Source organism: Mytilus galloprovincialis, chromosome 6 (genome assembly GCF_965363235.1).
Source record: "Mytilus galloprovincialis chromosome 6, xbMytGall1.hap1.1, whole genome shotgun sequence".
Classification (NCBI taxonomy): domain Eukaryota; kingdom Metazoa; phylum Mollusca; class Bivalvia; order Mytilida; family Mytilidae; genus Mytilus; species Mytilus galloprovincialis.
The window spans coordinates 48509652-48527210 of record NC_134843.1 but is presented as its reverse complement, the minus strand read 5'-3'; the positions used below and the strand labels follow the sequence as shown (position 1 = coordinate 48527210).

General features: G+C 32.3%; 1 protein-coding gene across 4 annotated transcripts in view; it reads right to left on the bottom strand.

Annotated features, from left to right (window-relative positions):
* Positions 1-836: 836 nt before the first annotated feature.
* The window catches only part of LOC143079754 (copine-3-like), a 53413-nt gene continuing 36690 nt past the window's right edge, over positions 837-17559 (bottom strand). For 3 of the 4 annotated variants that reach the window (XM_076255324.1, XM_076255326.1, XM_076255325.1), the window contains exons 11-15: positions 14469-14602; positions 11408-11514; positions 10728-10870; positions 8409-8666; positions 837-5843 (exon numbers count right to left, since the gene is read on the bottom strand). In XM_076255324.1, coding sequence (XP_076111439.1) covers positions 5739-5843; positions 8409-8666; positions 10728-10870; positions 11408-11514; positions 14469-14602 — 747 coding nt within the window. In that variant the 3' untranslated portion in view covers positions 837-5738. The remainder of the gene's footprint in view (positions 5844-8408; positions 8667-10727; positions 10871-11407; positions 11515-14468; positions 14603-17559) is intronic. The other variant, XM_076255327.1, reaches the window with a different exon arrangement.

Sequence of the window (17559 nt, the reverse complement as noted above, 5' to 3'; positions counted from 1 at the left end):
TATAAAGGGCAATAACTCCTAAAGGGGTCAACTGACCATTTCGGTCATGTTGACTTATTTGTAAATCTTACTTTGCTGAACATTGCTGTTTACAGTTTATCTCTATCTATAATAATATTCAAGATAATAACCCAAAACAGTAAAATTTCCATAAAATTACCAATTCAGGGGCAGCAACCCAATAACGGGTTGTCCGATATATCTGAAAATTTAAGGGCAGATAGATCTTGACCTGATGAACAAATTAACCCCCATGTCAGATTTGCTCTAAATGCTTTGGTTTTTGAGTAATAAGCCAAAAACTGCATTTTACCCCTATGTTCTATTATTAGCCGTGGTGGCCATCTTGGTTGGTTGACCGCGTCACCGGACACATTTTTTAAACTAGATACCTGAAGATTGTGGCCAAGTTTGGTAAAATTTGGCCTGGTAGTTTCAGAGGAGAGGATTTTTGTAAAAGTTAACGGCGACGGACGCAGGACGAAGCCGGACGCCAAGTGATGGGAAAAGCTTACTTGGCCCTTTGGGCCAGGTGAGCTAAAAATCATTTGCAAATAGTTTTACTCATATATTGGTACTAAGCAAAACATACCAACTAACTTAAAAACATTTGGCGCAAAGTACGGATATAAGAGTACTTGCAGTTACTGAAAACTAATTCAAAGCTAACTACAACTAATGAGTATATGATGGTGTTTTTTCAGATTAAATTATCAACCAGTACAGAGTTATTGTAAAGGTGTCATGCTTATCCCCATAATCTACATAAAATTAAAAACGAATGATTCTCACAAAAAGACCCATATCATCTATAACTTTTTAAAGTAATAAGGAACTTTCAATATTGTGATATTTATTTATAGACTTTAAAATTAGTTTCTATTACTAAATATTCAATAAATAAAGAAAAACAGACAAAAGTTACATCCATCTATTGCACAGCTAGCATATTTTCATAACATTTTGCATATAACATAGTAAAATTTTAACCCTAGAATTCCTGAAGTGTATACAAATATTACAAAGCTGCCGTTACAGATAACATATGAGTTTGCTATTGGTGAAATAAGCATTTCTAACATATAACGTAACAGCAGTACACATTATATGGTTACATTGATTACATTTCTCAACCAAATATCCAGAATCAAACATTTGAATTTCTAATCTGATCTGGTATGGTTTTATTTGTTACATACAAGAGGCTCCCACAAGGTACCTCAGGTCGCAAGGTCGCTTTTAAATTCGAAGAGAGGTCGTTTTTAAGGGAAATGTACAGGTCGCAGGTCTTTTTTTTCCCCAACACAGAGGACGGAAGTCGGTCGGAGGTTGTTTTTTCTAAATTTTACAGGTCGCAGGTCGTTTTTGGAGGCCCTCAGGTCGGAAGTCCCTCTAAAAGCCCATAGGTCGCAGATCGTATTTGACCCTGCGGGAGCCTCATACAACAGTGAAACAAGTCTTTTCTGAACTCTTTACCAAACTTAAGAGGCCCCTCATGGGGGGGTCCTAGTAATCACATAATCACCATTTTTTTGCCAATATAATCACATAATCATTAAATATTTGCTTATCTTTAGTAATCAAATAATCATAAACTAAAAATACAGTCCTAGGTAATCAAATAATCATGAAATATTTGGCTTAATAATCAAATAATCATTAAACTAGAGGCTCTAAAGAGCCTGTGTCGCTCACCTTGGTCTATGTGCATATTAAACAAAGGACACAAATGGATTCATGACAAAATTGTATTTTGGTGATGGTGATGTGTTTGAAGTTCTTACTTTACTGAACGATTTTGCTTCTTACAATTATATCTATAATGAACTTTGCCCATTAGTAACAGAGAACTATATTTGGTAAAAATTTACATATATTTACCAAATTAATGAAAATTGTTAAAAATTGACTATAAAGGGCAATAACTTCTTAAGGGGTCAATTGACCATTTAGGTCATGTTGACTTATTTGTAGATCTTACTTTGCTGAACATTATTGCTGTTTACAGTTTATCGCTATCTATAATAGTATTCAAGATAACCAAAAACGGCAAAATTTCTTTAAAAATTACCAATTGGAGGGCAGCAACCCAACAACCAGTTGTCCAATTCATCTGAAAAATTCAGGGCAGATAGATATTGACTTGATTAACAATTTAACTTCTTGTCAGATTTGCTCTAGATGCTTTGAATTCATAGTTATAAGCCAAAAACTGCATTTTACCCCTATGTTCTATTTTTAGCCGTGGCGGCCATCTTGGTTGAATGGCCAGGTCATCGGACACATTTTTCAAACTAGATACCCCAAAGATGATTGTGGCCTAGTAGTTTCAGTGGAGATTTTGTAAAAGATTACTTAGATTTATGAAAAATGGTTAAAATTGACTATAAAGGGCAATAACTCCTAAAGGGGTCAACTGACCATTTTGGTCATGTTGACTTATTTGTAGATCTTACTTTGCTGAACATTATTGCTGTTTACAATTTATCTCTATCTATAATAATATTCAAGATAATAACCAAAAACAGCAAAATTTCCTCAAAATTACCAATTCAGGGGCAGCAACCCAACAACCGATTGACCGATTCATCTGAAAATTTCAGGGCAGATAGATCTTGACCTGATAAACATTTTTATCTCATGTCAGATTTCCTCAAAATGCTTTGGTTTTTGAGTTATAAGCCAAAAACTGCATTTTACCCCTATGTTCTATTTTTAGCGGTGGTGGCCATCTTGGTTGGTTGACCAGGTCACGCCACACATTTTTTAAACTAGATACCCCAAAGATGATTGTGGCCAAGTTTGGATTAATTTGGCCCAGTAGTTTCAGAGGAGAAGATTTTTGTAAAAGAGTAATTTAATTTATGAAAAATGGTTAAAATTGACTATAAAGGGCAATAACTCCTAAACGGGTCAACTGACCATTTTGGTCATGTTGACTTATTTGTAGATCTTACTTTGCTGAACATTATTGCTGTTTACAGTTTATCTCTATCTATAATAATATTCAAGATAATAACCAAAAACAGCAAAATTTCCTCAAAATTACCAATTCAGGGGCAGCAACCCAACAACCGATTGACTGATTCATCTGAAAATTTCAGGGCAGATAGATCTTGACCTGATAAACATTTTTATCCCGTCAGATTTCCTCAAAATGCTTTGGTTTTTGAGTTATAAGCCAAAAACTGCATTTTACCCCTTTGTTCTATTTTTAGCCGTGGCGGCCATCTTGGTTGGTTGACCAGGTCACGCCACACATTTTTTAAACTAGATACCCCAAAGATGATTGTGGCCAAGTTTGGATTAATTTGGCCCAGTAGTTTCAGAGGAGAAGATTTTTGTAAAAGATTACTTTAATTAACGAAAAATGGTTAAAAATTGACTATAAAGGGCAATAACTCCTAAACGGGTCAACTGACCATTTTGGTCATGTTGACTTATTTGTAGATCTTACTTTGCTGAACATTATTGCTGTTTACAGTTTATCTCTATCTATAATAATATTCAAGATAATAACCAAAAACAGCAAAATTTCCTCAAAATTACCAATTCAGGGGCAGCAACCCAACAACCGATTGACCGATTCATCTGAAAATTTCAGGGCAGATAGATCTTGACCTGATAAACATTTTTACCCCATGTCAGATTTGCTCTAAATGCTTTGGTTTTTGAGTTATAAGCCAAAAACTGCATTTTACCCCTATGTTCTATTTTTAGCCGTGGCGGCCATCTTGGTTGGTTGACCGGGTCACGCCACACATTTTTTAAACTAGATACCCCAATGATGATTGTGGCCAAGTTTGGTTTGATTTGGCCCAGTAGTTTCAGAGGAGAAGATTTTTGTAAAAGTTAACGACGACGGACGACGACGACGACGACGGACGACGGACGACGACGGACGACGGACGCCAAGTGATGAGAAAAGCTCACTTGGCCCTTCGGGCCAGGTGAGCTAAAAAACGGCCAAGTAATCACATAATCAAAAACCCCATGAGGGCCCTCACTTAAACATGACATAATTTCCTTAGGTTTGGTATAAATTCTATTTACTTCTTTTTAACAAAATACTCTGAAAGGTGTTAAATAATTAATCTCAATCTACCTTGTTCCTTAGAATAAAATAAGATTAGTAGAAAACATGTGCTGTAAAGCAGTTCAGCATAATACAAAATATATACATGATATGGTATCAAATTTTAACAAAAAAAATGTGGTTTAAATGATTAAATTGTAAAAAAGATGAGTAAATGACCTAACAGAATAATAACTTTTACAAAAGTTGTCACTAACTGTACCTAACCTACATGACATACATGCCAATAAAGATATATAGCATAAAAATAAACTGCCACCTATCACTAAGCTGTATACTTGTAAAGGAAGCCCAAAAAGAACTACATGTACTAGAACTTATTTCAACTTATATATGAAAATATGCTTTACTATAAAAGGAAACCCAAATAGATAAGTAAATAAGATATCAATTGATATAAAAATACAATTTACAATAAATATTCAAAATTACTTGGACCCATTATTATTTAAATATTACCATCTACAAAAAAAATGTTTTTAAAGAAATGAACATCTTGGCAACAACTTACTGGATATATATGTAATTTTTTTGTTTTCTTCTGATATTGATTTCTAACTTTGTCAAATGATATTTTAGAATCAATAGATTTTACAATATTTTAACATTTATTGTTTTCTTTGTCCTTCAACTTGTATAGGAATATTTTCACCTTTTTAGTATATTTGATTCCCTCTTGTTCAAGTATGCTTAATATTAAAAAAAAAAAAAACATATCAAATGATACCGTTTGATTGGTTACATTATAATGGCAAGAAAATATCTCAATATTTATATGTCTTTTACACAAATTAACAGTATGATTGCAAAAAGTATCAAGAAGGATAAATGCAATCTTTATATTGAACACTTTTTATTAATAAAATCAACAGAAAAAAAGAAATAATGCCACTTTGAATAATTATAACAAAGCACAAACGCAAAAAGTAACCAAGCACTTTCAAAAAATAGATAACAAAGCAATATAAAAAATAGGTCTGTAAGTAGCATCAGAGTGATAAATGAAATAAAGAATAAAGATTGGGGAAATTTGAAGAACTACAAGAACTGTTTATAAATAACATTGCAATATACATACAATGTCATAGTTAACATCATTTACCACAATTATGGCATGTTGAATCTTAGGCCTGAGCAGGCAGAATATGGCACATCCACCTAACATAAACTTGTAAAATGGTTAAAAGATTCTTACAAAAAAAACACTTTCTTATCTCAGATCTATTATGTGAATGGCTAATTAAGCCAGGAAGTTCAAAATACAAACAATAGGGCAGAAACAATATAATGTTAAGAGAAAACATTAAGAGATATAAAATCAACTATAGAAGCCATTATGTCAGACATTTAAAAAATGAAATGACTAGTCCCAAAAATATACCATATAATTCCATAACTTGCTATACGACAATGATGGTATATACATTTTTGCACCATAAAAATGACAGATTGCTATTTCATTCTATAGGATTTACCTCATAATCCTAAAGGTAAGAGGTAAGAGGTAATGATTCAGGCTTCCATTATAACATTTGCAATAAGCTTTCAAAACAGATTCAACAAATAACAATCAACAAATTGTTCAACAAACTTATTAGACACTAATAACTGCTCTGCTTCTTCATTGATAAGTATTGCTGTCTTATTTTTGTGGAACATTTGGCAACATTTTCCTCATTGAGTAATATTTAACTACTTGTTGTGGAACCTCTGCCAACACCTGCTTTGCTAACTCAGCTGCTGATGCCTGCAAAAGAAAGTATTTTTTAACAGATTAAGGTGGTACCTAACACCTTGACTAAAATTAATTTGGCTCGTTTAATTTTCATAATTTTTGTTACAAAATATTTGCTTTGACCCTTGACAAAAAAATAAAAAAATTTGAACCATTTCATCAGAAAAATTTCATTGGTTATATAGCAGTTTGACAAACACTAATTTTGATCATTTGGAATCTTACACTGTATTGCTATAATATCACTCCACCTTATTGCTATTCGTCCACTACTTGCAAATACAGACTTTGCTGTAAAATTTTGACATCATGAAAAAAGATGTTTGATACAACATTTGCAAAAGTGATTGTTGAGTTCAAGTCAACAAGAGGTATAAACCTGGGTCAAGTATTGCTGATTCCAAAATAGTGATAGGGTTCATCTGATTACAAAAATGTTTCATTCATTTATACTTACTCGAAGCTGTTCAGTACAAAATTACAAGAAAACTATTAGATAATTCTCTACAAAACTTACGATAAACAAATTCAATTCTATAATGTAAATATCTCTACATCAATTATTTTTATTGCAGTTGTTTCTATTTGTCTTCAATAAAAAAGAATAAGCATGAATGTTTTTTTGTCATTTCTGTGGTTTGTTTCATTGATGAAAAGAAATAAACAAAAACGTGTTTCTTCTTTTCTGTTTGCTTTTTATTGTCATGTATTCAACATGTCCCTTTATCTATATATAATACAGGATCAAAGGATGTATAAGTCTGAATATACTTTAAATACTTTATAGTAAAATAAGAAACGATTATGTGCATTTATAAGTATGAGATTATTAAATTTGATTTCAGTAAGTGCTTTGTAGTGTACTGCCAGTGGAATTTAAAATGTAAACAATGAAAAAACATTATAGCGAGAACAAGGATTATTAGCTACAATAGATTAGTAATAGATGAGACATTATAGTAAATTAGTATTTAATATATGGGATAACTTGAGTTAAAAAGAAAGTATTCTGGTCAATATGCACAATTTACTTAGAGAGTGGTTGTAGTAAACTTTGACATTTTTCACAAAAACAATCTGCTGTCATTTTTATGTACCAAGTGTCATTCATCATTTTACAGGAATATATTGCAATTTCTTTGCAAAAGTACTGGTAAATATACTTTGAAATTTATCCCAAAAGTGTCTTTGTCACTGATGAGTCTTTTGTAGACGAAACGCGCGTCTGGCGTATATATAAAATTTAGTCCTGGTATCTATGATGAGTTTATTGTCTTCCTATTGAGGCAAAGGTTGTAAACAACACTAATTTTTATATTGTGACACAACTTGAAACAATGCTATTTTGTACACTCTCAAATAGTAGCTGTAGACATATGTCAACAGCCATTTAAAAAGTATTGGAAAATATTTTTTTTTTCACAAAAATTCAATGCATCCCATGTATTTAAATCTATATTCTATAGATAAGGAAGCTGTGGTATGAGTGCCAACGAGACAACTCTCCATCCAAGTCACAATTTATAAAATTAAACCATTATAGGTCAAGGTACGGTCTTATACACAGAGCCTAGGCTTACATCGAACAGCAAGCTATAAAGGGCCCCAAAAATTACTAGTGTAAAAAAAACCATTCAGACTGGAAAACCAACGGTCTATGTCTATCTCTAAAACATCATCCCTTCTTCCCCATTATCATAGTTAACTTCTTTCAATTGCAACAGGGAGAAATAATGTTTTTGTTTTCAAAATGATAATTTTGTCCCTTAAATTGTGCAATATTGACCCAATGATTACCTCAGTTACCAAATATTGAACAAAGAAAAAAATATATGTTACAGAAAAAGATCAACAGCTTTAAAGTATAGTGAGGAGAACATAGCTTTAGATTCTGCTATGATGTCATACTTTAAAAAATGCAAGTTCATAAAGATTAAAATATACACACATTTGTAAAAAGATCAGTCAAATGATATCAGGTAAAAATCATGCAAAAAAAAAGATTAAAATAGAATATTTACAATATATCTGAATTGGTGTAAAGCTGTGTCAGGTAAATTGATATTATTTTCATTGAAAAGGGACAAGGTTCTCCTCCCAAAGTTGTAATGTGAATAACTCCCATTTTTTTTAAAATCAAAACTAAAAAATATCAGAAATTTATCCGTTCTGAAGTTCAAAGGTTAAGGTAAAAAAAAATTATATACATGCCAGCCACACAACTTGAAGGTGTTAAAACTATCACTTCATTTATTTCATAAAGCTTACTGAAAAGATGGTTCAGAACAAGTCTTTTTTAGAAGAATGTCAGTCTGTTTAGTCTAAAATAGTTTAATGCAGACCCTTACACCAAAATTCGGAGATAAAATATCAGGTTTTAAGCACAATGATGGAAAGACAAACAGCTGTATACATTGAAATCTGCCTATATTCTCTGCATAAAAATTTAGTCCAAAACCTTCAACATTAAAATTCTAAAAATTGAATGCATATTTTTTTCAAAATACAGAACATTACTGATCATTACTTATAAGACAGATTTCATTGTATGTGCAGACAATAACATGCTAAACATACGTTTGGATCATTCCCGCTTACTCTTTTAAAGTCTCTAAAAGGTACAAATTGTACAATATCTCGCTGAGCTGGCTGACCATTTGGGCCTTTTAGAACACCATCATCTCCATCAAGAAAGTTCATGTCAGCAAAGTCAGCGTTACCCACTCCAACAATGATCAGTGACATGGGAAGACCAGAACAATATACAATAGCTTGACGAGTGGCATCCATATCTGTGATCACTCCATCTGTCAGTAGCAGTAGAGCAAAGTAGGCCTGAAATAAAGTCATGAATGACAGTGAATTTATCATATACCAGTAGCTGATCTACCTATACATTGTTTTACTAATCATTAGCTTGAATAGCACTGCAAAAAACATATCAATGACCAATATCTTTTATAATAATACATAACGTATTGGACAATAGTAACCATATAATCATGATAATGTACAATTTCAAATAAAAATCTTTAAAATAACTGAAGTTCACAAAGGATACCTTTCATATAAATAAACTCATCATAGATACCAGGATTGAAATTTCATTTACGCCAGACGCGTGTTTGGTCTACAAAAGACTCATTAGTAACGCTCGAATGAAAAATTGTTGAAAAGGCCAAATAAAGTACAAAGTTCAGGAGCATTGAAGACCAAAAATTCCTAAAAGTTTTGCCAAATACAGCTTAGGTAATCTATTCCTGAGGTAGAAAAGCCTTAGTATTTCAAAAATTCAAAATTTTGTTAACAGTTAATTTATAATTATGAACATATCAATGATAACTCAAGTCAACACAGAAGAGCTGAATACTGAGCTGGTGATACCCTCGGGAAATAAATCTCCACCAGCAGTGGCATCAACCCAGTGGTTGTAAATAAACTCATCATGAATACCAGGATTGAAATTTCATTTACGCCAGACGTGCGTTTCGTCTACAAAAGACTCATCAGTAACGCTCAAATAAAAAATTGTTGAAAAGGCATACAGTTAAGTATAGATTCCAACATATTTGAATAAATTGTTTCACTGAGCACAGCTAGATACGACCACAGAGGTCCAACCATGAACAGTTGGAGCAAAAAAGGCCACAATATGCATGCTTGATACAGGTCTGAATTTGGATTGTAATTAAATATTTGACACATAATAGGTTTCTGACACAGAATAATTGTAGTCAAAGAACTTATAATTGGTTATATGATTTGAATTTATATGAACAGTTTTTTGCTTTTGCACAATACACTATGCTGTTGTGAATTGCCCACCCCCCTCCTCCACCACCCCCCAAAAAAAATGTTTACCCCTTTTTTTTACTTTAGTGCAATACACTATGATGTTATACCACCTATATTTTGCCAAAAAAAGTATTTGAAGAAACTTTCATTTTAATTTCTGAAATCTGAAATGAGAAAAAATACTGTCCCCCCATTTTTTTTCACCTCACCTTTTCCCCCAAAAAAATCTTTCCCTCAAAATATGGCCATAATCTCAATTTAAATTTCTAATGGAGTTTGCAACCACAATTACCCATTTAAATAAATAATAAAAAGTCTTAAAATAGAAAATGATATACATAATCATGGCTAAAATCATATTAATTAATAATAACTTAGAGAAAAATAAATTGACAGCTAATGATCTCAAGACAATACAACATTTCTGTATACATAATTTACAAGGGAAGTAAATCCAAACATACACAACATTTTACTTGAAATGTATTTGTATTACCTCCCTTACACTTCTTTAGAATTGTCCTAAATGTCCATCAACCAAGAAACCCTTGCTTTTCCCCCTTTTTTGCCCACAATTCCTAAACAGATTGAGCCATAAACTCCTAAAGTCAATTCAAACCCTCCCTTTGTGGTATGGAAACTTGTGGTATAATTTCAGAGAGATTCAAACTTAAACACAAGTAATTATCTGCAAACTAGAAAGATTACTTTTTTTAACCTCTTTTTGGCCCCCAATTCCTAAACTGTTAGGACCTTAACCCCCAAAATCAATCCCAACCTTTCTTTTGTGGTTTTAAACCCTGTGTTTAAATATCAAAGATTTCTATTTACTAATACTAAAGTTATTGTCCAGAAAACAACTGTCTTCTGACAACACAGACAACACAGACAATGACAACGATGGGATACAAAATCTGGGAAGCTTCAGGATGTCACAGTATGTATTAGAACAAATCTCTTGAAAAAACTTTATTACAGTTCCCAGAACAATGAAAACATGCCAAGTTCAATAAACTGGATAAGGATAATGACATTAACAATAAAAATAAGAGTTATAAAGCAACCTTCGACAAGCATCTTATTTATAAAGTTTATCCTTACATGAGCCCCTTTTGTTGCCTCCTCTTTTTGGGCTGCTTCAGCAAACCTGGCAACATGATATATTATTGGTGAAACATTTGTTGGTCCATAAAGACGAATCTGTTGTATGCAGTTGGTATAAGCATCTAAAATGCCCTGTATTCCTGAAAGGAAAAAAATATACAAATACATTATACTCTTGGTTCCCATATTTAACCAAAATATAATCCAAATATATAATTAAATTGTAAATCTACATAACAGGACTACATGTGAAATGACATGCTCAGTACCATCAATTATCTAAAGCCAAATCAAGAAAAAAAATCGTTCATACAAGCACAAGGGTTGTTGTTCAATATTGTAGCATCTGGAGATAAATTTCAACTTTTTTGCAACTCACTAAAAATTCTGAAAAATAGGTCTTCTTGTAAAGTGTATTTACACCTGAATTTCTACAAAACTTAATAAAATGCTGAATTTACACATATATGGTTCACATTAGAAAAGTCACCTACATATAATATTTTTCCAAATAAATTTAGTAAATTTTACATCTAAAAATTCATAAACTATGGGTCATGAAAATTCTCTATATTCCTATAATTTTAAGGTTGAAATGTACTTTGTTGCCTTTCCATCAGATCTGCTATATTGAAAACAGTGTACCATTTTCACAATTTTTGTTTCTAAAGTTCTACCTGCACAATACGGATTAGTAGCATTAAAATTCAATGCAAATTCCATGGAAACCTTCATTTCAGGAGGAATCTGTGCACCAAATCCTAAAGCTGGAAACATTTTGTCCCTAAAATATAAGAAATCCAAGTTTAGAAAATTTTGTACATTATTCAACAAGAGTGCACATGCTGAAATGTATCGCCTTCTTTACTAATCATTGATATTATGTTGATAGTCCTAAATATAAATTTTTATTACAACTGTCACACAAACTTAACATTAACCAAGAAAACTAAACATTGACCAATGAACCATGAAAATAAGGTCAAGGTCAGATGAACCATGCCAGGCAGGCATGTACAGCTTACAATTTTTTCATACAACAAATTTAGTTGAACTATTGCTTATAGTTTAAGAAAAACAGACCAAAACACAAAAACTTAACACTGAGCAATTAACCATGAAAATGAGGTCAAGGTCAAATAAAACCTGCACGACTGACATATAGATCATAAAATATTTCCATACACCAAATATAGTTGACCTTTTGCATATAGTATAAGAAAAAAAAGACCAAAACTCAAAAACTTAACTATAACCACTAAACCATGAAAATGAGGTCAAGGTCAGACGACACCTGCCAGTTGGACATGTACACCTTACAGTCCTTCCATACACTGATTATACTAGACCTATTGCTAATAGTATCTGAGATATGGACTTGAAAACCAAAACTTAATCCATGAAATGAGGTCGAGGTCAAGTGGAAACTGTCTGACGGGCATGATGACCTTGCAAGGTACGCACATACCATATATAGTTATCCTATTACTTATAATAAGAGAGAATTTATCATTACAAAAAATTTTAACTTTTTTTTCAAGTAGTCACTGAACCATGAAAATGAGGTCAAGGACATAGGACATGTGACTGACGGAAACTTCGTAACATAAGGCATCCATATACAAAGTATGAATCATCCAGGTCTTCCACCTTCTAAAATATGAAGCTTTTAAGAAGTTAGTTAACGCCGCCGCCGCCGGATCACTATCCCCATGTCGAGCTTTCTGCGACAAAAGTGGCAGGCTCAACAATAAACAATACCTTTAAAAGCCCAAAATGAGGGTATATTGCAAGAATATGATTGATTTTTTAAAAGTTTTCTTAGAGATGAATGATAAAAATTTCATAAATTTTGATAAACCTTGTGTTATAGTAAAATCATCAGCACCTTAAATAAACAGCAAGAGTGCACTTGATGAAATGTGTTGCCTGCTTATATATTTTTATGATAAAATTGAATAATTAAAAATGTAAATCTTGACATACTGAAATTAAAAAAAGAATTCCTGAATCCCAAAAGGGTCAATCCTGAAATCCTGAGCTTAAAAACACCTGATCCTGGAGTCCAGATAAAGGTCCTATCCCCCTCAATAAGGAGGTCAAGGTCAGATTAAACCCTAAGAAATGAGACTTGCAAATGCTAATTCATTTTTGTACAACTGCATACCAAATATTAATATCATTGACTTAATATTAGTGGTCGAATCACAAACTTTAACATCCAAAACTTTCAATATCTAAAGACCATGAGGGTTGGGACCAAATAATTCCATGATAAATAGATGTGACAATGCTTATACAACTGCATACCAAATACCATTACACTTCCACTAGTGGTTCCCCATCAACTGACCTAATCACAAAATAATACATCATTTGAGCAGACTTGGGGTAATTGTAATTGTAATCATTAATCAGCTGTAATTGATTACAATTTTTCAAGTAATCATTGTAATCATTAATCAGCCAAAAATCTGATTAAATGTAATTTAATTTAATCAATTGCTTCTCAAAATACCCTGTAATCTTGATTACTTTTTGATTACATTCTGATTACAATGATTTTTTTAGCTGTGTTTATGGTCAAGAAGTAAACCTTTTTGTTATTCTTATTAAATAAATATTTAACATGTAAATGTAGTTTGGTTTAATTTATAAAGCATGTTGATTGATTTGTATACTTCAGTAAAAAATAAACTGTTACAGTATTGAAAAGTCATCATTATTCTAAGAAGAGACATATAAATACAACTATATGTCTTTGGCCTTAGTAAAAGATATTGTACATATATTGACAATTTAAAGATGTACATACATATATTTTTGATAATAACTGTTATAGTCTAGTAAAACTTCTCTTTAACCCTTAATAATTATATCTTTTGTTAATATTTTGATTTTTGTCAACTTTGAATTGACAGGTAGATAACCAATTAAGGTTTGTTTTTATTGCAATTACCAATTGAGTATAGCTGTAGGACAATATATATGATCATGATGATAAAAGATTAAAGAGACATTCAAAATTTCTCTAATTAACACAAACTAAATCAAAAGTTGGAATAAATCTTGTTTAAAATGAGCAAAATTTTGTATGTATTTGGACTGGACATGTAAAATGCAATGAATTTTAGTACTTGCAATTTGTTTACAATTTAATTAAACAATTCTATAAAAATTTTACATAGATTTTACTGGTAACTTTATATCATCCATATTTTAACTTCCATAACTGCACCTTGAAACACATATAAAGTCTGGAAGAGGTTAGAAGACAAACAGCAAACTCTTAATAAAGCTTTATTCAATAATTCAGAGATCAATCATGATGAAGTGTAACGGGTCAAACCAGTGACACAATGTTCATGTATGTAGTGAACTTTTGTGGTCTATTAAATAACTGAGGTTTAACGTTATCATTTTATAATATATCAAACCTAATCCTTTCTTAAAATGCTATAGTTATATTAGACTTTTATTCATTCACATCATTCAAAACGTTTTTTTTAATTCATTGTAATCAGACGTAATCATGATTACTTTGCCAATGTAATCATTAATTTAATCAGACACTTTCAAAAATGATGTAATCGTTAATTTAATTTAATCGTACAAATGACAAAGTAATTGTAATTTAATCAATTACATTGAAAGCAATCGGACCCATCTCTGCATTTGAGGCAAGACAATAGAAGGCTTAAAAACATACATGTCATAGTATGGAAGTAGAGTACATACGTGTCATAATCTTGACATACTGCCCCCACAGCTTGTATGGCTTGTTGATATTCATTAGGTTGATATGGATTGATGTAATGTAAAGAATTAGCTGTTTTGGGATCACCATTAGAAGCTGTAAAATCTACTCCTACCTGAAAAATCAATGCACTTTCTGCTTATTATGTTTATACAAAAGACTGTCAAGTACAATGGGGCATTCAGATAATTTTGTTTTGTCATGATTCTACTTTTCTGTTATAGTTTTCAAGATAATAGAAAGGGTAATAACTCTTTAGGAATCCTCCTTTGGTTTGAGTCATATGATGGACTCATATCAGCATTGATGTAGATCTCGTATAGCTGTTCATTCTTGCTTCATACAGTTTGCACAGTACTATTATAATTTTGGAGAAAACCGAGGCAACAACTTGAATATTAGTAAAAAACAAGAATGTATCCAAAGTACACATGTTCAATGGACCGTGAAATAGGGTAAAAAATCTAATTTGACATTAAAATTAGAAAGATCATACCATAGGGAACATGTGTACTAAGTTTCAAGTTGATTGGACTTCAACTTCATCAAAAACTACCTCGACCAAAAACTTTTTACCTGAAACTCCCACTTTCATTTCTATGTTCAATGGACCGTGAAATTGAGGTCAAAAGTCTAATTTGGCTTTAAAATAAGAAAGATTATATTATAAGCAACAAGTGTACTAAGTTTCAAGTTGATTGGACTTCAGTTTCATTTTAACCTGAAACTCCCACTTTCATTTTCTATGTTCAGTAGACTGTGAAATTGGGGTCAATAGACTAATTTAGCTTTAAAATTAGAAAGATCATATCATAAGCAACAAGTGTACTAAGTTTCAAGTTGATTGGACTTCAGCTTCATCAAAAACTACCTTGACCAAAAACTTAAACCTGAAGCGGGACAGACGGACGCACAGACCAGAAAACATAATGCCCCTCTACTATCGTAGGTGTGGGGCATACAAATCTTCTAGAGTCATCTGATAAGTTTTTTGGTAATGGAGAGTTCATTAATCTTGAAATTTTGATCAGTTCTAATGCATTTTACCCTTATTCTCTATCATTAGACATGGTGGTTGTTTTGGTTGATTGGCTTTTTCCTATAGGTAGCTGGTTGCTATGTTTATACCATGCTTTAAACCAGATGCTGAACACTGAACAGTTGGGGCAAGTATGGACACAATATTCAAGCTTGATACAGCTCTGAATTTGGATTGTGATTAAATAGTTGACACAGCATAGGTTTCTGACACAGAATGAATGTGGTCTAATGAACTTAAAACAAGAATGTGTCCCCAGTACACGGATGCCCCACTCGCACTATCATTTTCTATGTTTAGTGGACCGTGAAGTTTGGGTAAAAACTCCAATTTGGCAATAAAAATTATAAAGAAGAAATTATCTTTTTAATTTCTGAAATGAGAAAAATTGTACCCCTACCTCTCATTTTTTCATCTTCCCCTTTCACTTATTCCAAAAATAATCTCAATTCAAATTTCTAATGGATTTTGAAACAAGAGTGCACACGCTGAAATGTCTCGCCTTCTTTACTAATCATTGATATTATGTTGATAGCCCTAAGTATAAAGCTTTATTACAACTGTCTCATAAACTTAACATTAACCAATATAACTAAACAAAGACCAATGAACCATGAAAATGAGGTCAAGGTCAGATGAACCATGCCAGGCAGACATGTACAGCTAACAATGCTTCTATACAATATATATAGTTGACCTATTACTTATAGTTTAAGAAAAATAGACCAAAACACAAAAAATGAACACTGTGCAATGAACCGTGAAAATGAGGTCATGGTCAAAAGAAACCTGCGCTACTGACATAAAGATCATAAAATATTTCCATACACCAAATATAGTTGACCTATGGCATATAGTATTAGATAAATAGACCAAAACTCAAAAACTTAACTTTGACCACTGAACCATGAAAATGAGGTCAAGGTCACATGACATCTGCCCGCTAGACATGTACACCTTACAATCATTCCATACAACAAATATAGTAGACCTATTGCGTATAGTATGAAAAAAACAGACCAAAACACAAAAATTCAACTATAACCACTGAACCATGAAAATGAGGTCAAGGTCACATGACATCTGCCCGCTAGACATGTACACCTTACAATCATTCCATACAACAAATACAGTAGACCTATTGCATATAGTATGAAAAAAACAGACCAAAACACAAAAATTTAACTATAACCACTGAACCATGAAAATGAGGTCAAGGTCAGATGACACCTGCCAGTTGGACATGTACACCTTACAGTCCTTCCATACACAGAATATACAAGCCCTATTGCTTATAGTATCTGAGATACGGACTTGACCACCAAAACTTAACCTTGTTCACTGATCCATGAAATGAGGTCGAGGTCAAGTGAAAACTGTCTGACAGACATGAGGACCTTGCAAGGTACGCACATATCAAATATAGTTATCCTATTACTTATAATAAGAGAGAATTCAACATTACAAAAAATCTGAACTTTTTTTTCAAGTGGTCACTGAACCATGAAAATGAGGTCAAGAACATTGGACATGTGACTGACAGAAACTTCGTAACATGAGGCATCTATATACAAAGTATGAAGCATCCAGGTCTACCACCTTCTAAAATATAAAGCTTTTAAGAAGTTAGCTAACACCGCCGCCGCCGCCGGATCACTATCCCTATGTCGAGCTTTCTGCAACAAAAGTTGCAGGCTCGACAACAATAACTACTCATTTAAATACATCATAAAATACTAAAATATAAAATGGCATACAGTCATGGTTAAAAATTATTTACAGCTACACATCTCAAGACAATCATCATGTCTTTATACATAATTTTCGAGCAGCGTAAGGGAGATAATCAAACATATATTTAAAGTATTCTTTAAATGGAATTAGATTACCTCCCTTACATTGCTTTTAAATTGTCTAAATTGTCCTTTAACCAGAAAAACCCTTGTTTTCCCCCCTTCTTTGTCCCTAATTGCTTAATGATTTGAGCCATAACCCCACCCCCCTCCCCCCCATAACCATCCCTTTGTAGTATG